Source organism: Cupressus sempervirens, chromosome 11, assembly GCF_028749045.1.
Source record: "Cupressus sempervirens isolate cs-2001-9-10 chromosome 11, ASM2874904v1, whole genome shotgun sequence".
Taxonomy (NCBI): Eukaryota; Viridiplantae; Streptophyta; class Pinopsida; order Cupressales; family Cupressaceae; genus Cupressus; species Cupressus sempervirens.
This window is the reverse complement of record NC_143128.1, coordinates 19,150,943-19,172,562: the sequence shown is the minus strand read 5'-3', so window position 1 is coordinate 19,172,562 and position 21,620 is coordinate 19,150,943. Positions and strand designations below refer to the sequence as shown.

Sequence of the window (21,620 nt, the reverse complement as noted above, 5' to 3'; positions counted from 1 at the left end):
TTTATGCTTCTGGAATAGTCAGCTTAATTTTCAAATTTCTGCTAGCACTTTTTTTGTAGATTTCTAATGTTTTCCACAATCTAGTTCAGTTTTATTCTCTGATTTCAGGGGATCGTTTCCTTGGTATTAAAGCATTTATGATCATTTCAATTAAACTACTTGAGTTGATTCATTAACAACAATTGAAAAATGGTAGACATCTAAAGTCATAATATCTATTGGAAAGGTGCGAGTGAAAAGCCCAAGTCAAAGAATTTTCACAGAGGAGATAATATGTTAACATTTTCCACCATTTGTCCTCTAGAGCTACAACAGAACGAATTAACGATTTTGCAATCATACGTGTGGTGAGATTTTGCACTATTTACTGTATAGGTTAACCAGAATATATAATTTCCAAAAGAGGCTGAAAAAGACGAGTTCTAACGTAAATACCTCTGCCTCAAAAACCATCTGATCTACATAGCTCTTGAGCTTGTTAACCCTAAGCGCCTCTGTAAAGAACCGAAACTGCTCCTGCCTGATGGAATAGTCCACATCAAACACCACACCAGGGCCAAAAGTAGGCACATTGAACTGATAAACCTCTTGCTGGCTCAAATCCGACTCTGGTGCTTTGAAAAAGTGTTGAGACACCTCAGGGCCAATGAAAAATGTCACATTCTTTGTCAAAAGCTTGATGGTAAAAACACTGCCCAGTTTGGGATACTCTTCCTTGAGCAAAACAACTGGACCTTTCATAAACCTTAGTAGGCCTCCAACGATGGGCCATGCAGATACCATTGGCGGAAGATTCTTGCTCGATGTAGACCCCAACAACACTGAAACGAGTTTCGCGAGCACAATAGTTAATATCACCAGGAAACCTGCTTGCACATAAATGGGTAATACAGACATTTTGGACAGATCTGGAGAACCCCCCCTTCTAAATCCTTCAAATGTCAATACCCAATACCTCAGATTGGTCTAATCTGATGATTAAATCTACCGAGCAAATTCGTTAGGAATTGCTTGAAATCCTCCCATTTTAGACGGATGAATCAGTGGGTTCCTACATTTATATCTTTCTGCGTTGGAAGACACCGTGACAAGCATAAGCTCGAGAGATTCGCTCACATGAGTGGGGGGTTTTTGGGCATTCAAAATTGGGGCTACTCGTGCTTTCTTACATTGTTTTTTCCGATCACCTGGCTCTTAATTTTTTTAAGACGAGCAAGCGATTTTTCATTACGTATGGTTTTTGTTTCAATAATTAAATGAATTGGCCCCTAGATTCTCCACCCACCTAGATTGTTTGAGTTGTCACTTGAGAAGGGTAAAAGTCTCTCTTACCAGCATGGCAGGATCATTTACATAATTTAATCGTCGAACCCCCTTTAAGAAAAGTTAATAGCCACCCCTAAAACAGCTTTAAAATGCATTATATTGGAACATTTGTAAGCCGTTGTGACAACTTGATCCTATATGTATTGAAATGTTAAGAAGTGTGGCACCCTTTTTTTTAATGATATTTTAACAATATCATTAGATACTCATGGCCGTTGGTTTCCCAAATTTAGATAATGGTAGGAGCCATTAGTTTTAAGGATGGTAATGGTCATTGGTTTTCCATTAAAATAATAATAAAATTTACTTATAATGGGTTTTTGCATGTGAATGATTATATTATTAGGCTTAAGTTTAATTTTAGGTTACCAATTTCTTCTTTACTACAAAATTGATCTTGTTTTATATATGTTTTTATGATTTGACGTGTTCATGAGACTTATGTCTTATTTTTCTTTTATGATAATTCTAATAGTATTTTAAAATTCTCTTGAAGGGTCGCCATTATCTTGTAAGGGAATATGATTATCTAGGTCAATTCTAAAAAATATGTATAAAGAATCTAAGGTAGCAAACAAACACTCTAGCATGGTGTGTGCAAATTTATTATATTCCAATTGCTCAAAATTGAAGTGATTTGTTGTTGAGTTTTCTTTAGATACTTCTAGGATGAGACGATGTATAAGAGACTAGTGCAAATGGATGCCTTTAAATATAAGTATATAACTCGTAATCACATAAATGTTTGGTCACTCAACTCACAATGTTTAGTAAGAGTAAGAAGAAGTCAACAAAAATTGCATGTAAATATTGAAAAGGTATGAATCAAGTCCACATTTGTAGGGTCAATCCCATGACAATAAAAATGACCCTAGGTAGGCAAATGATCGAGTATATTCAAATAAAAAATAAAGTGGAATAGGTATGCATATGAATGTAATAAATGCATAGGTTGGGTGAATGTATTTGAGTACGTATGAGTATGGATAAGTACGTATGAGTATGGATAAGGTAGGCAATAAATGTGTGAAATTTTACATGTATAAGGATGGCTAAAAAGCAAGGGAATAAGCCCAACTTCATTCAATATTGTGTCTTTCGTTTAGTTGTATATATAATAAAAATTCTCTCAAATTCTGGTACAAAAGTAAATGGTAATGGCATGGATATGCTAATTTCATTATTACATTTTGCTTCAACATTAAGGTGCATGTCAATAATTATAATAGGTGTATCGCAAAGTAAGTAGTCCTCACAAACACCCAGGTAAAGTAACATTTAAACCAAAAAAAAGGATATCACAAGAGTCTATGTAGTAATGGGCCCCACTGAATGTGATTGTGTAGGTTAATCATTTCATATGTTCTCTCAATAAAAATCTTGTAAAAATGGAGGAGAATATGTGATGAGTATCTTATGTATTGAAAATAAAAATTAGGTCCAAATTGGTATGTGTAAGGCCAAGATAAAGTGGGTTGGGCACTGGGCTAGGTCACAAGGATGCCTCTAGAGTAACTTTAAAAGAATGTTTTTACCTAAGAAATGGAAAATATGACTTAAAACTACTTTGTAAATTCCACGTGTTTTGAATTGCTTAGCCTAGTGATGATGGGATGTTAAAGCACTTAGCATGTTGACATGTAATGTAATGATGGTCCATCTAATCATATTGATGATTCTTTATGCAGCACTCGTCATTGCTTGAAAGCTCAACATAGGAACATTAGTGATAATTTATTCCCCCTTGAATTGGTTGAATCCATGAGACAAAGAATTGAAGGAGAGGTAATATAATACATGAGCCACGATGTGAATTATAGACAAGTATGTGATTATATTAAACATTAAAAGTGCTAATTATGTATTATGATTATGTAATACTAAAAAGGTAAAATGTAGTAAGCGCATGTGGGGTATGAGCTGAATATTCAAGGATAAGGTCTCCTTTAGCATGCTTAAAATTAGACCTTAATAGCTAGAAACACCCATGTAAGCCATAAGGAAAGTCATATACCCCTATAGTGACAACACATGCATGTAATGCTAAGTAAATAGATCTTAGTGATAACATAAATCTAGGTAGGATTAGTGTGAAATGAGGGAATTTCTGATGCCCCTAATATAAAGGTATTTTAATGTTGTTATGGTATATAAATTGGAAGGCAATATCCTTGTAATGCAATTATATATCCATGAAAGTATAATTTATAAGAGTAAAGGAAAAATATCTTCAAAGTGGGTATAAATGCTAATGCATACGAAGAGGGATGCAATAAGGGGAAAACACGGTACCTCCAACATGAGGATATGTTATGAAATACCAAATAAATAAATTCATGTATGGACACAATACAAGCTATATAACATACACAAACTTGACTAGCTAATGAATCATTTGGTTTTAAAAAACAAATGACATCTTGTTGTACAATTTAACTAGATCCTAGTTGATGATGGATCAATTTTAAATTGATAATTAATTACATTGATTTAGCTAACAAAATATAACATACCATTTTCTCACTAAGTTATTCTTGCATTAAATTGTAATGTTGATTGCTTCAACTCTAATTAAATAACCATACCACTCTATGCACATAATAAGATCCACTTAGTAAATATAAGGAACAATTTACATATAACATAGAATTCAATTCATTTTTATGTAACAATTAAGTTCAAAACAAATTTAAAGATATTAATAGTGTGTTTAAGTGTTATGCCCAGCAAGTGTTTCTTCTGGATTCTAAACTACATGCACTTTTGTTTACACTGGGACAGCACAAGAATATCCTCCCTTTTAGTGGTATCATTATATTATCACTTTTCCACCTAATGAGTCAAGTATAGCTTGATTGCAACATTTGTAAGTGCTAAGATCCAGTATATTGCCTTCCATATAATTTAGTATCTTTAAATGCATTATACATAAATAAAAAACATTTTTTTGTTTTGTTTTTTTTTTAGGGGCGGGGGGTGTTTGACTGATTGATTTGAGGTGTGGTGATCTTGGAGTGGTTGATTGCATTATTTTACATGCTTTTGTGTTCTAATGATGGTCAAGTATCAAATAAAACTCCTAGCAATGATAATTATGCATCATGTAAGAAATCAATATGTATTTGTCTAATGGAAAAGGGTTATCTTGCCTACTTAAAGGAAATAATTTTTCAACCAACTAATTCTAATGCATTATCAAAAAAGGAAACTGAAGGGGTGAAGATAATTGGTTGTATAAGTTTACCAACCTCATCTGAATTTTGGTTTCATATTGAGCCATGTGAAACATGTAAGAAGACATGGGAGACTAAAATATGTATGACAAAATAGATAAGGTTAAGAGATGTCAAATTGATAGTGTTTTGATAAATCTTGATCCAAGAAGATTTTGTTAGAGTAATAAAGTATTTTCTTATTTATTAAATCATATTGATTTAATCATTAAGTCACTTATTATCTCTAGTTTACTTAAGCTAAACTTTGGGCATATAGTAATTAATTCTTTTATTAATTATTACAATGCAACCTAGGGTAGATTCATGTTAGGGTTTTGATCTCCTTTTATAAGAATTGATCTCTTTGTAATTTTTTCATTCACTTTTGATAATAGAAACCTGTCTTTTTTCTCATCAAGAATATCTCAACTATGGATCTGGGAATTTTAGCCTCCATAGATTCTTGCTTCTCTCTTTCTGTGATAGGTGTTTGCATGTAGGTGATTCTTGGGAGCTATGGGGTTGATCTTTCATCAACTTCAACATGGTATCAGAGCTCTAGATCTTCATGCCCTTGTTCTATTTATGAGAGGTTCGGCTTGGCTTTTAGATCTATGTTTTTTCTTACAAAGGGTTTCATTTTTTAGAGGATTTTGTATTTGATCTAGAGGGGGTCATTGATTTTTGGTGCACTTTGAGCAAAAATGGACATCACCATTCAACTCAGAGTGTCCAAAATCTCCATTTTCATATAAAATTTGTCCAATTTTGACACAATTAGAATTTGAGGCAAAAAAAAAATGCTCCCAAATTGGGCACATTTTCTGAGGTAGTGATTTGATACCTTTCTTATACAAAAAATGATACTTTTGGCACAAAAATTGAGATTTTTTACACAAAAATAAGATTTTGGGTACACAAAATGAGATTTTTGCACATAAATTAAGACAATTTTGGTACAATATTAACACACTTCATAAGGTAATTTTGTACTAGTGAGCATTTTTTGTGGGGCATTTGGCATGGATCTCGAGGTGATAAATATTTTTATTTTGCCCTTTCAGCTCTATTTTTCCCTTTCATAACTTGCTCCTTTGAACTCCATTTTTTGCAAACAAGATATTGTTGGAAAGATGATGTTGAGCCCATCATGATGGTGCAATTTATTTGGACTTTTGATGTCATTTGGTTGCCAGTTTATGCAGTCAAATTTAGAGGTTCTATTTTGCACTCTTGTAGACATATTTTGAGACATTCTATTTTCTAGATTCTGCTCCAGGCACATCCCATTCGTTTTTTTTCTTTTTTGCACACGGGTAGATATCTTGGTTGTTTCAGGTCTAGAGATCGATTATGTTTCTTCAAATGATTTTTCATGGGTCGTATGATCTCTTTTATCAACCTTATGTCTATTTTGATCTTTGTTGACATTGTTTTGTAGTATTTTTGCAAATGCACTGAGATAAAATATCACTCTATTGCATTTCAGGATCTTGCACATCTTTGTGTTTTGTTTACTCGCACTACATTATAAATTGCCTTGGGGGTTTCATGTTGGTCATATTCTTCATCTTCCTTTGTCAAGTGAGTGACACATGCCATTATAGGTGTTTGTACTTCTTTTGCACTCTTGATGTTCCTAGTTCTTCTTTCTATAAGAGATATTGCATTCATTTCAGTGTTCATGTCTTAACTCTCATCATTATCAGGGGTTTATGTTGGTTCTATTTCTTTTTTGGTTTGATGGAGTGAGCTATGTATTCAGTATTTGATCCTATGTACTAGGCAATTGCAATGGCTGGATACCTGTACATTTCGGTGAGATGGATCATTTACCATATAGACATTCTTTCATTCCTATTTTTGAAGGCCATGAAGATGTCTTCCATCTTTGATTGATCAGCTCTTCAGACTTAGTCTTCTCTACCTAGTCATGTTCTATATAGTGGAGGTTTTCCAGATCAACAATTTGGCAGTGTTTGCAGATTCATGCTTCAGTGTTGTTCTTCATGATCATCTTGTGTTCTTATCTTCTAGGACATTCCCTAGTTTGAAGGCTTCTTCAATCCTTCACTAGTTTTTTTCAACATTATTTCCATCTCTTTTTGGAGTAGGGCTTTTCCCATGTGGTTTTCTTTGTTTCTCCTTTTTTCAAAGATTTGGTTGTGCTTGGGTACCTCATTGGGTCTTATTGTCAGGACCCAAAATTCCTTTTAGTAGTAGTTTCTAGGTTTTTAGCTACTCCTTAAGTTTATCTTAAGGGGGAGGTGTGTGTGTTAGAGTAATAAAGTAATTTCTTATTAATTAAATCATATTGATTTAATTATTAAGTCACTTATTATCTCTAGTTTAATTAAGCTAAACTTTGGGCATATAATAATTAATTCTTTTATCAATTATTATCACGCAACCTAAGCTAGATTCCTGTTAGGGTTTTGATCTCTTTTTATAAGGATTGATCTCTTTGTAATTTATTCATTCACTTTTGATAATATAAATCTATCTTTTTTCTCATCAAGAATATCTTGACTATGGATCTGGGAATTTCAGTTTCGATAGCTTTTGCTTCTCTCTTTTTGTGATAGGTGTTTGCATGCAGGTGATTCTTGGAAGATGTGGGGTTGATCTTTCATCAACTTCAATAATATGATCACATCCAAGATTTCGTCTCCAAATTCAAGAATTTAAGAACACAACTAAAGGAATGAAATATTCAAAAAGAGGTTTTATAATTGGTTCTTAATGTTTTATCCAATTTTTTCTTCAGCATTTAGTGTTTTCTTTTGTCTTTCAAAAGCACAAGTGTTTTATTAGAGCATTATATGTTGATTCTAAGTTTTGTTATGTGGTAAATCCTATAATTGAAGAGGAAGAAAAATTACTTCACATGGGTCTAATAAAAATTTCTTAACACCAAACATCTATGGAAGTAATTCCTAAGGTAAAGAAACAAACATAGAATCTTGATAAGAAGCTATAAGGTAGGAAAATAGGTTTCACTAGATTATGCATGCAAAATTGGAAACTAGATGTATTTATGCTTGGATTATATTGAGAGAAAAAGGATACCAAGTATGGTTCACTAACACTTTTCTCAAGAGATTCAATTCAATATCATATGCTTAGAGGTTCTATTCCTTTATTTCTATTAATTTTGGATTGAGTGATTTAAAGGGGAAGTCTTTGAGATCTAAGAATAAAGTAGCTAACAATTAATGGTCAAGGTCTTATTAATCAGCATTGGGCTCCCAAAAAAATTAAACTACTTCCAAATGGACAAGGTAACCCTAGGTGACCTTATCCTAAATTTTTCTATATATATATATATATATATATATATATATATATATATATATATATATATATATATATATATATATATATAGGTGCACGTTGAGTTTACTCATTCTTTTTTTATCGATAAATGACTCAAGCTTATATTATTTATTATCATTATTTTTTAAGCTCGAGTAGACTCAAATCCAAGACCTCCCATATAAGAGGCTCAAAATTTACCAGTGTGTTGTAGGCTCTTGCCTTCAATTGACTCATTCTTATTGTTTCTTTTGGGACATATATTTGAGCCTAGATCTACACAAAACATGAGAAATTGATGTTTGGAATTATAAGGTATTTTCTTTGGTCAAACCCTAGGTTTGGACTCAACACTACAATAATGATCAATTAACATAGAAATTTGAATTGAAATGCTTGATTTGAAATTATTTTCCTTTAATTGATGATGCAATTTCCTTAGGGTAAGTCCTTACACATGTTGATGCAATAACATAAAATAATATCATGAAATAATAATATAAAGAATAATCAAAGATGCATTGATTTAGTTTGATACTCCTTGAATAATTTTATTTATTTGGAGTGTTGTAATAATGAGATGCATGCGCGCGCGCGCGTGTTTGTGTGTATGTTAAAGTGATTTGAAAAGGATGTTGTATATAGGGATCTCAAAGTACTGGTTGAAGTAGAAAAAAATTGCATTTTTAGCAAGGATAGTAATGGATAGAGTAAGGCTTCATACAATCATCCTAAAGCTTTAGCGGGGGGGGAATAATGAAACAAGGTTGCAATGATTACTATCCTCCAAAATAAGTCTTCCCTAGTCAATGTTGTCCCACTAAAATTGCCTATATTTTTAGGGATGAGAGATAATAGGTTATAGATGTTAAAAAAAAACATTATGTGATGATAGATGACACTTAGGCATGGAAAAATGTGTCTTGAAATTTTAAATGAGGTAAGGCTTAAAATAAATTTAAATTAAGGGCATACTTATATTTTACAAAAAAATCCATCTATGGGAAAATCAATATGTGTTGCACAAGATGAATAGATAAACAATGCAAATAGGTAGACCTACTTTTTAGAAGGAAGATGCTACAATAGGCTAGGATGGTACCAAGCACTAAATGGGTCAGCAATACTTTGCTAAATATGTAACTTTAAAATGGGAAATGTCAATGAGATAAGAAATGCAAATTAGGAAGATCTATATGCACTTAGAATTGAAATAGGAAATGTGTTACTTCATATTTGAATATGAGATGGAATCCTAAATGTACTTGTAGCCACTATTCTAAGATCTCGAAGGTTTAAACCTATCTTGCAGACAAATATAATATGGGTTTGGGAGGTATAAGGCAATTGCAATGTTTTGTAACTAGGTACATGGCATTTGAGACATTTTATACGTTGGATTTTTTCTTAGAACTTCTAGTGATGTTGCCATAACACATCAACTTATTGAAAAACTTTTGGTAGCTTTATAAAATATTTCTGTACATAGAAAAAGTATGGGAGAATATTGGAGAAGGGATTTGCCTTAGTATTACCCCTACTAGGAATCAACCTTGAAAATAAATAAAATAAAGGAAAGTGTGTTGCATGTAGTGAATGTTAGATCTAAGAAATGAAGTATATCATACCTTGGAAATGCAAATTCTTGTTTGAATGTGATAACTTATCTTGATGCAATAACGTTGACTTGACATAAAAAACCAAAAGGAAATCATGAAAGACAAAACCAATTGGAATAGATGTTGTACTTCATCACAATGTTTGATTAAGGCAGAGAGAGAGAGAGAGAGAGAGAGAGAGAGAGAGAGAGATATAGAGAGAGAGAGAGAGAGAGAGAGAGAGAGAGAGAGAGAGATGATTGAAGAGGTAGGTGTATCTCTTCCTTGATTAAGAAAAATCATTTTCTTGGCCTCTAATGGGGAAATAACATATACCTATGGAGAAAAACACCTTGAATTATTAATACGAATACTAGACCATGAATGGTTGGACTTAATTACTTGATAGCTCTTGAACCTAATTTACATCATTGCACTTGATAGCTTTATTATGAATGCTTGATTGTGAGAATGGATACTTGAGAATGTTGGATTACTAGAAACACCACACAAATGAAAGGGGGGACATATTAGTTGTGTCAAGATCTTACAAACTTTTACTAATTAAAATGTAAACATTGGATCTCGATGATAAGCATGATAACACATAATTGCAACATCACATGAACATATAACACCATTATTTTTGGCATGAAAACTTTTTTGGGGGTGTAGACACCTAAAAACCTTTAGAAAATAAAGTATTTTTATTTTTTGAAAAAGTCTTGATGACATCATCATTTATTAATTAATTATTTAATTAATTAATTAATTAATTTTTATGCCATTAAATCCCTTTATCTTAATTAAAAATATTTAATTAAGGAATCCCTCCCAAAAATGTTTAAATCTTATTTAAACATTATTTCCTTATTTATTAATTATTTAATTAATAAATTGACCAAAAATCCTAAAATAAATAAAAAATTTATTTTTTGCCCAAAACTTGGCCAATTTCCTTATGACCAATAACCTCTTCCAAAATCTTCTAATCCTTCTTTAATTTCGATTAAAGGCTAATCTCATCATTTCCTACCCCTAATCCCAACTCAAAATATTTAATTAAGATTAAATATTAATCCTCATGTTTATTAAAAAAGTTTTAATAAATATCTCCTCAACCCAAACCCTTGAAATAAATAAAACTTTATTTATTTCCTAAAAATCTAATTTATCCTCATCCTAAGAAGTTCTAGACTCTTCTAGAAAGTCTTCATCCTCATCCTAAGAAATTCTAGACTATTCTAGAAAGTCTTTATCCTCATCCAAAGTCTAGACTCTTCTAGAAGATGTCTTTAAACCTAATCCTAATCCCCTCCTAACCTTGTCACATTCCCTAAACATGGGTTAAGAATTACTAACCCAAGCCAAAGTGAACAAATATCTCCTCCTTCACCCACCCTCATTAAATGCCATCCACTTGCATATCCCTAAGCTAATCCTAAACCATCCTAATCCATCCTCTAATCATTTGCACAAGCCTAAACAAGCTTAAAACCTTCCTAATCAAGTCCAAGTCAAAATTGCTCTCATCACCCTCAAAATATCTCAACCATAAAACTTTATGAAGTCCACTAGGTCATAAATGACTCTTACAAGCCCTTTTATTGCTCTTACAAGTCATTATGAGAGTCTTTATGAAGATTTTATCCCTTGAGCCTCCTTTGTTGACTCATCCTTCCCCTTTCCTCCATCCTCTCACCATGTGACATGTGTCACTCCTTGATTGGCTATAAGGAAGCACAATCCATGTGCTCTCCTCTCATGCAATCTGAGCCCTCCATAAGCTTTTTCCCATCCTTGCATCTTAGCCCTCAAACCCTCAAGCCTCTTGCCTATAAATTGGATCCTTCCCCTTTGCAAAAGAACACAATCCATGAAGTAAAGTCATAATGCCATTTTAAGAAGCTATTTTACATCAAAACCATACACTCACACCCAAATTCCAACTCCTTTTGAAGCCCTTTTTGAAGCATAAAGCTTGAGCATACATCCTATCTATTTAGACAAAGCTACTCAACAAGAGAGCTTCTCATTGAGAGAGCCCATTAATGGCTCATATTCTCAATTGAGAGCTCATCTTAGTCTATCTTGAAGTTTATGAATTTTGTTTAGTTTGTAGAAGCTTTATTTAAATTTGGTTTCTATTAGCATACTAACATTGCTCATATACAGGGGGAAACACCACAATGGGGATGATACCCACAATAAACTATACTCTATTAGAAATGGGAATGCATGTGCCTCTAGTACCCTACCGAAAACACACTACTCAATTATATTGGAAGGCTCGTTGTCATGCAGTTTTGGACTACAATCCAATATTGCATGAACTTCTTGATAACATCTTCCTTATTCTTGTTAAGTTTCATTGAATCTCATTAGATTCCACTCATACTTCTTCCCTATTATTTATGCATGGATTCATTCGACATCCACACCACACTCACTTCTCATCCTCAAAAGATCACATTTACCTATACAATCATCCACCTTGTAGAAGCAATATAAGGTCGGTCTTGTCTAACACTTACTCATAATATTATTTTATAATTAAAATATAATTGATCTATTAAATGTTGGATAAGACATAAAAATGATCCAAAAAAACATCCTCAAACATACCAATAATCCTCAAACATGCTAAAATTCTCTTGAGCTCATTTCATCGTGGGTCATCATTATACACAATCTATCCAAAGCTCATCAACTTTATCACATTATAAACCTCACAATCTTTTCTTATTACCACAAATAAATCATGTCAAGGATGCATAATAGAGTCCTTGATACACCAAAAATTGTCACTATTCATAAGTCATTGCCAGCAATGCTCACTAACACTAGCATTGTTACCATGTCTTTCCTAAAAACTATTTGATCACCAATTTACGAGTCTCCCATAAATCCTTTATCCATCTATAGCTATGTGCCACTTGATCTTCAATATTGTGGCCTTACCAATACAATCTTCTTGCCTGAATATTCTTGTACTAACTCTACAACAATATCTAAATAGAGAAATATGTTGACATCAATAATAATGTATTGGTAGAATAAAGTAGAAGATGACTAATAACATTAATTAAAGTATTAATATTATCTTGCATAGCTATAATTAAAAAAGATAGGTTAAATGCATTGTGAGATATTAATTTATTTTAAATGGTGGACCTGTACGATCATACATTTAAAAAAAACACTCATGGAATAAGAGATGTATATTATGCAATATGAATAGGGAAGCAATGAAAATAGATAGACCACTTCTCCTTTTCAGCAAGAAGATGCTCCAATAGGCTAGGTTGGTCATAAGCATTGAATAGCTCAATGATCCTTCGCTAAATGTGTAAATTTGAAATGGGAAATGTTAATGAGATAAGAAATGTAGATTGTGAAGATCTATTTTCACTTAGAATTGAAATAGTAAATATGTTACTTCATATTTGAGTATAGACAAAATCTTGAAAATAGCTATCACCACATTTTTTAGATCTTGAAGTTTCAAACCTATCTTCTAGTAAGATCTAAGATGGATCTAAGAGGTATAGGGTAGTTGAAATGTTCTATACCTAGTGTATCATCCTAAATTGGACACACTTCAATTTAGTAATGGTTTAGCACCTATTAATATAACTTCATGATAAATTTGCATCTAGGATGCATTTGTATATCTCTTTGTACCTCTCCTAGATGGAATTATGGCAGGATCTAACATATCATCCTTGGTGTTCCTATTTTATTCCACAAACTTGAGGTAGGACCTATGTCCTCGGTGTCCTCATTTTCATCCTCCAATCACAAAAACCCTTTTCCACATCAAAATAGGGCTTTCCCTCAAAAGTGCACCTAATCTCTCAAAATCAAAATTTGTTTAGGGACCCCAAGGGAATCTCATAGTTTTTTGGGCCTTGGAAGTGGGACATAGTACATCCCTATCTCAGGATTGGGATATACTGCATCCATATCCTAGGACTAGGATGTAGTGCATCCTAGTCCCAAGACCTATTTTGGGTCCCCTTCTTGGCCCTTGTGTTGGGATTGATCTATGGCATTATTTTTTTTCTCAGTCAGCTATTGGGAAAAAGTTTATTCTAAATCCCTTTACAAGCATACTCAATTGGTTCATTTGGCATAAAATCAAGGAATCAAGCAAGCTACAAAATGCATAATTCACGTGGAAAAGTTATTATGGACATCCCAATCTGACACAATAATTGCAATGTTGAAGCAAAGAGGCTTGGAAACATCCTTTGAAGTAAGATAGTTCTTCATTTTGCCATTTAATTTTATCATTCAAGAATTCAAGATTCAATCATTGAGTAGAAAACATGGATTATGAGTATGTCTTAGAGTACTCTAGCCTTGGGGGCTTGTCATGGTTTCTTGGTTATCCTCAAATCTATAGGTTGTGACTTAATTATCAATTTCAAAATATACATTGTAGTGTTTCAATCTAGGGATTTAGATCTTAGCATTGCATAATTTTAAAGCCCATATAGAATAATCAAACACATTTAATTAGATTTAATGATTATCCATGGAGGTGAGAATCACCAAAACAAGGGGTTGACTAAGGAATCCCCTACATAACCACCCATACATACCTTTTTAGATATTGTAGATCTTAAAAGATAGAATAGAGTACAAATTCAAAGACCCATTTTGCTAAATATCAGAGATCGAAAATCAATTTCACAATTAGACACATTAGGACTGGGACACATTTCTTCTCCATCCCATAATGTCATCTCCATCCTAAAAAGTCATCACTATCCTACAAATTCCTGGAGCCAATTTTTTTTAGGTTTGTCAATCTCAAAGTTTTAGGTCTAAAACAAGGTATGTTTGATGTTTGGAACAATACAAAAGTCAAGAACTTGAATATCCAAATTCTTCAAGGTAAGCACTTTATTTTCTTCAATCAATTCCATTAATTTTTCTTTCAGATTTGCTAAATTCATGTATTTTATTTAGATTTGATGTACATTAATACTTGTTAGGTCTTCAAGGGAGTTGATATTATTTAATTTAGCTCCACATCTGTTGGATCTTGGCTTGTGTTAGTTCTCCTCTATCACTTGGATTGCATTAATCAACTAGGATCTAACAAACGCAGGGCTAGTTTAAATAGGATCTTTCTCCTTTATCTCCCCTCTTGAGGTATAAAGCTATTTACACTCCCTTTGGAAATGTGATGCATTGAGACTTATTTTATTGCTTCATATTCCCCCTATACATTTTTGTGAACTCGAGTGTGACAACTCTTTCTTTTATGGTGTTAGATTCCCCTTTTCATATTATCATGTGTTCACCTTCATTGTACATTTTGGTGAACCCAACACACTACAACTCTTTCTTACATTTTTGAGTTAGTTACTTCTATCTTGTGGAGTTATATCTCTATATCTCTCTTGTTGCATCTTGAACTATTTTGTATGATCTTATTTGCATTAGCAATCTTTAGTATTATTATTTCTTGGAATACATCTATCTTGTCATGGTAATAGTGGTCTAGCTTCCCTTTTATCACTTTATCCCTCTCCTAAAATCCTCTTCTCAATGAGGCCATTATGATGCAAGAAGGTGTTTTTAATTCTTCTCTTTTGATAGATGTGTTGAAAATTGATGTTAACTCCTCTTGTTATGTGCTTAACCTATGAGTATAAATTTCAACCATCCTTTTTTATAGCTTTCTTACATTGGTCCTTTTCCTAAAATTCACAATGATCTCACTATTTAAAATGAACCTCTAGATAATAATGTTGACTATTCTCTTCCTCATGAAAAAGATAACATGAGACTTGATACCTTTTCTTTTTAACATGACACATTGGATGTTTATTCCTCTCCTAAAACATACCCTCCTCTTAGAGATATTTTATAGATCAAGAAAAAGATATAATAAATAATTGTACCAATCCTTCATATGAAACTCCTAGTAGAGAGGAGCCGTTAGTGGAAATCCACAATCCCTATTCCATGGATTCCTTAATAAAAGAGGATAATGACAATCTCCTTACTGTTTTCCTTCTCATCTATGGAGAACTAAGATCCTAATCAAGTTAGTGTTTCTTAACCTATCCTCATTCTCAAAGGTCACCCTTCATCAAATAAACCTCTTAACACCCTTAAAGGTTATCCTCAAATAACTCCTAAGGGGACATCTAGAAATCCTTTGGATTATCATGCAATGTCTCACACCTATCATACAAGAAATAATCCTTAACCTACTACTTATCTCTCATGTTCTCGGCCTATTCTTCCTCCTCTACCTCATATTTCTCAAAGTCTTAGGATGGATTATGATTTGGTTTCACAATTATATTAATACCCCTACAAATATTTCTATTTGGGAACTTCTTCAAAAATCTCCTACATATCATGAAGCCTTAAAAAATAGCTCTAGCTACTCTTCCAACTCCACTTTATAATCAAGCTAACATCAATTCCTTTTTACAATGCATGAACGCTACCCCACTCCCACCTCAAATTATGTTTACTCGTGATGATTTGTGTCCTAAAGAGATTCAAGATCATTATGACTCTCTTATAGTGGTTGTCATTATCAATGGTAATCTCATTCATATAACCTTAATTGATAATGGGTTCATGATTAATATTTGCAGATGGATATGTTCAAAGAAATTAAAGAAGATATTAAACATATCAAACATAACGATGTTTCTATCTATGGTTTTGATAATGTTTCTAAGAAAACTTCATGCATCAAGATACCTATCAAAGTAGGTATGGTTATTTTGAATACTCCAATTCCTGTCATATGCAAACCTCTTAATTACAACTTTCTTTAGGGTAGACCTTGGCTACATGTTACACATGTTATTTCTTTAACTCTTCACCAAAAAGTCAAATTTAATAACCATAATGTGATGTACACTCTTCATGCAGACACTAAACCAAATAGTCATCTAAATGTTGAGGATAGACAAGATCAAGAATCTAATGACAATCCTCCTACAAGTTTTCCTTTAGAATATATTTGGGGATCCTTAGACTTTACACCAACTTTTATTGGAGAATATAGAGCTAATGATCTTTCATTCATTAAATCTCTATTAACTCTTTTTAATAACTTTTTTGCTACTAAAATTCATCATGAATCTCTTAAACCTAGTGATATGACATCTCATTATGGTCTTGGTTATCATGGATTCACCGAGAATGGATGTGTTAAACAAAAACAACAACATAAAAAATCCCTTTAGCAATTGGGGACATGAGCACTCTTATAAACCAAAAGTTATTAACACCATTATCGATAATACATTAGGATGCATGCAACAAAGTGTTGAATCTCATTCTTTGTCCACGTCATATCCTTTATCATCTAACATATTCTCTCCTACTAATCAAGAAAGTATTTTTCCAAAACTTCTTCGTACTAAGGTGATTACTAGACCTAAATGTATAAAGAAACATAGTCAAAAACTTCTAAATCTTTTGTCTTGCATGTATCATCATTATCATGATCAGTCTACTAATCATTATCAAATTTTACATTACAAGACTCAACAAAAAATTAATAATGAGGTTATTCACATATCTCCTTATGATAAACTCTCTATTTCAATCTTGATTTCTTTAAATAACACCTAGGTCCCTATTATGTTTCTCTACATAATGTAATGTTGTTAGCCTATCTCTTGGGAGCTCATTTTCATATATGGTCTACTTTGTGAGTGCCATAATAGGTCATATTTTCCCTTTGTTCCTACACTTGGTGGGCAAGGGGACCCTATCAATCTTTCTCAGTCTCCCAAGGATCCATTCTTCTTTGGTTGTGTTGTTTGTTTATCATGTGACATCCAATCTTACATCATTTTCAATTGGGTTTCCATGGTAGATAGATCACTTACCTTGGACCCACACAATAGTTTTATCATTTGCAAGGGTTTCCTTTTTCACTTCATGTATGGTATCTTGTTTCATTCTTATCTCCCATGACCTCATAGGAATTGTGACGTCTTTGGTTTGGATTGAGTGTTTCTTGTAGATATTATCTTGATGTTGAAATTTCTTTATCATTCTTCATCACTTCCTTAAGATGTCAATAATAGGTCATTTTTTTCCATAGTTGTGTGTGTGTGTTGGGTGGGGGGGGGGGGGGGGGTGTGTAGGTAAAATGGAAGTTCTTTAATAAGATGTAGGCCTCTACTTTATGCACCTTCCATTCAAATATGTATATGAGGGAAAGAGGCAATCTCCCAATATTATCCCTTTTTGAATCCAAATTATTTAGCAAGGCCCAAAAGAGGAAGGGAGCTAGTGTTGAACTTGAATTGTAGAAAGGAATGCAATATGGGAGAAAACACTTTTTGGCTAGTGTGTGATAATGTATATGCAAAATAGTACTAACTGATTAATCAAGATGTAAAGTGCAAATCTAGATATGAAATGTATATAATTAACCCAATTAAGATATAAAATTATGATAAAATTAAGTATTAAACTGAAAGATAAAATATGCTCAAGAAAGTGTGATTTTACCTTGAAAAGTGTGGATCCAAACCTCCAATGGAGAACCTCAACGTAGATTCCTAAATAGAATAAAAACCCAGAAATAGATTTTTGATATCTGGTGAAAGGAATAGGTTGACCTATGGAATGTGTTCCCGAATGGATTCTCGCAAGTCATCATGTTCTTGGGGCCCTATACCAAAGTTGACCTAGGTTCACTAGAAAGCTATCAACAAGTTATTTTCAAAGCTGGAACTACTTTTTTGCCTTCCTATCCCTACACATGGAAAACTAGGGTTTTAGGATTTTGATGGATGAGGGTTTTTCTTGGTCCAAACCTAGATTGAGCAATTAGCCTTGAATTAAAATGTAATTGATAAAGGAAATTCTAACACATAGTAGGACTAAATAATATCAATTAAAAGATACAATTATCCTCCATAGTTGCAATTGCATTTGATATGTGATCAAGCATGTAAACATAATAGCCTTGACTAAAATAAAACCACAAGGGAAATCAAGGAAGCCAAACCTCATGTATAGGAATGTATGTGACATTCCATGGTTGACGAATGATAGAAGAACTCGAATGGATTAGAATGATGGATCTTCTCCTTAGAGCCAAACTCCAATGTAACCTTGAAGAAAGAAGCTTGATGTAAGAAGCATATACTTACACGTGAATACTTGAAGATGCTTTCTTGCTTGAACGCTTTGATTGATATCTTTCCTACAGATGTCTTGTGAATATGTGATGTCTCTTGAATGCTTAATGTCAAACTAAAGTCCCCAAGCCTCCTTCTATACTATCTTTTGGGAAAAATAATAATACAAGATAACTAGGGAGTAAAAGAAATCAAATGGAAAACTTGAGACACTTCAAGCCCTTAGCCTTGCAATCACTAGGGAAGAGGTCAACCTAGGTCAACCTCTTCTGGACTAGGTTGACATGGGGTCAAACTATTCTAAAACAAGTCCACTTGGGTCGACTTGCTCCATAGCAAGACAACTTGGGTCAACCTATTCCTAGAGAGGGACAAAAATAGAGCCTCCAAAAGGCTTAGAGGAAGTGTAGATGAGATGTGGAAATACAGGGCCTACCAAAAGATATGACCAAACATATGGCAATGAAACACTTAGAAGACCATATAAAAGTGTGAAAAGTGATATAAAATTATGAGATAGATTAGAAGAGGGTAACGAGACACTTAAACCACACTAAGGAGGGATAAAAGGTCTCAAATGAAGTGCACCCATTTTACGATGGTACATAGAGTACACTAGCATAACGCAACTTGCTAGAGGTAGTTACTCTTCCTCTTTTTACATGTCTTAGATTGGTTGACCAACATACCATACACACTTGCTAGACAATTTGACATATCCTAGCATATATGAAAACTATTATCATGGTATAGGACAGGGTAATGTGACTCATGGCGAGTCACATGAGTCAGGCGAGTCAGCGAACCGCGCTGACCTCGCCGAGTCACAATGACTCGTGACTCACGAGCAGTGAGTCACCAGGAGTGACTCGCATGACTCACGTGACTCACGAGTCACCGAGCGACTCGCGTGACCCGGCCTGCTTGACTCGGCCGCGATGGGCACAAAACCGAGCCATAAAAATATATTTTTTTGCTTTTTTTTTTTATGTTTTTTTTTTTACATATCTCACTCATATAACCCTAAAAGGGCTCTCATAATAGTCTATAGTGAAAAGAAGAAAGAGAGAGAGAGAGGTAGAAGAGAAATAGAGGTTTCTTGTTTTGCAACCAGCTGAAAGGAGGAGGAGAAAAGCTTGCATTTGTGACATTGGAGCTTGCATTTAGATCATCAAGGAGTTTATAGGAGCTCTTCTCAACACTTCCCAAAGCATTTGAAAGAGGTAAGACTCGATTGTTTAGATTTTGATGATTTTTTTGTCTATGCTTATGGGTTTTTTGCATGAATTTTTTTTGTTTGTTTATGAGTTTTTTTAAAACTTTAGGTCTTCATAAAATGCAATGCTGAAATGGTAATATTTGGTCTAAAATGTCTCATTGCAGCAACCTTTACATTGTTCCTTAATTAAGTCATAATGGCTTATGGAGGTAAAAAAACCCAAGCTCTCTAAAGGCAACAAAAAAGATGATTGTTGGAAGTTCACCATAGAATTTTCGGGTAGAAAGAGAACTCAAACAAAATGCTTATTTTGCAAAACCATTAATTGCGGGGGGATAAATAGATTAAAATACCATATTGTTGGCTTACGTGGTCATGATATTGAGCCTTGTGGAGCTGCATCTGTTGAGGCTCAACACTTTTTTTATGTAGCTTTGGAAAAATATGAACAAGAAAATGAATTTAAAAAAAAAAATTAGAAGAGTTAGCTTTGATTGGTTCTAGTTCCCTTCCACGCTCATCTGCAAATGTTTCTGAGTCAGTAGGCTATGTTGGAGAAGGTTCTTCCCGTCCCCCCTATCGTCCTAGTGCTTCTGTTGCTTGTGCTTCTTCTACATCTATTCCTTGCACTTCTAGTGATGCTACTGTTGTTGCCCCTTCTAGTAGTGCTGCTCTTCTTCGTCCTAGAGTCAAAAAATCTAGTAAGTTGGACAACTTTTTTGTACCGCGGACCACTCCTGGTGCGCAACCCTCACTTGAGAGCATGGGCTGGAATAGGGAGATACATGAAGCTGGAGTAAGAGCAATTTGCAAGTTTTGATTTTTCTGCGACATTCCATTTATAGCAGCCAGGTACTTCAAGTTTTCAACTTCATTTATATTTGATTGTTTTACGTTTTAAGTTTTAAAATTTATATTCAATTTTATACTTTTAACTTGATGTTGAAAATTTAAAATATGCTAATTAAAATGTTTTTATAAATGTAATAGGACTCCTTATTGGCAGGGGATGATTGATGCAGTTTCCATCTGTGGTGCAGGGTTCAAAGCCCCCACTGAAGATGAGTTGAGTGGCCCCCTCTTGCTAGATATGGTTGAGGAGATGAAACTTGAGTTGGAGGACCACAAAAAGATTTGGAGCCAAAAGGGGTGTACCATCATGTCAGATGGATGGACAGATAGGAGGTCCAGAACCCTCCTAAATTTTCTTGTTTCTAGCGGAGGTAATTCATCATGCTCTACTTCTTGAAGTCTAAAATTTAATGTATACTATTATTGAATAACGAAAATTTTGTTTTATTGAGTATCGATTCTTGATTCTTGAATGATAATTATTTTGTTTAATTTTCACTTTTAGGATCCACCATGTTTTTGAGGTCCATAGATGCTTCCTCATGTGTGAAAAATGCAAAATTCTTATGTGAGACTATTGAGGAGGTCATAAGGGAGGTGGGGGAAGACAATGTTGTCCAAGTGGTGACAAATAATGCAATTAATTATGTTGCTGTAGGTAAAATTTGAACTTCTAACTTTCTAAGTTCTACTTCTAAAAAAATTGTTTTAGTTTTTCATTAAATTTTGAAAATTAAAAGTTTTTTAATACATCAAAAATTTTCATTGTTTACTAACTAATTTAAAATTACTGCAGGAAAACTATTGATGGAGAGACACCCAAAAATCTTTTGGGCTCCATGTGCGGCCCATTGCATTGACCTCATGTTAGAGGATATTGGCAAGCTTGTATGGGTGAAATCATGTTTTACCAAGGCCAAAAATCTTTGTAAGTTCATCTATAATCATG

General features: G+C 33.5%; 1 protein-coding gene and 1 long non-coding RNA gene across 3 annotated transcripts in view; one reads left to right on the top strand and one right to left on the bottom strand.

Moving 5' to 3' along the window:
• CYP51G1 (CYTOCHROME P450 51G1) overlaps nucleotides 1-1,029 on the bottom strand; it is a 29,771-nt gene extending 28,742 nt beyond the window's left edge. Inside the window, exon 1 of the mRNA XM_089809022.1 lies at nucleotides 436-1,029. Within this exon, the coding sequence (XP_089665148.1) occupies nucleotides 436-897 (462 nt within the window). The 5' untranslated portion in view covers nucleotides 898-1,029. The remainder of the gene's footprint in view (nucleotides 1-435) is intronic.
• A 19,507-nt stretch (nucleotides 1,030-20,536) lies between these two features.
• Nucleotides 20,537-21,296, top strand: LOC149528024 (uncharacterized). 2 transcript variants are annotated; one of them, XR_016359154.1, is made up of 3 exons: nucleotides 20,537-20,671; nucleotides 20,860-21,042; nucleotides 21,177-21,296. It is a non-coding gene; the product is annotated as an uncharacterized LOC149528024 (long non-coding RNA). The 2 variants fall into 2 exon arrangements; XR_016359153.1 differs by having other exon boundaries at nucleotides 20,810-21,042.
• The last annotated feature ends 324 nt before the right edge of the window (nucleotides 21,297-21,620 follow it).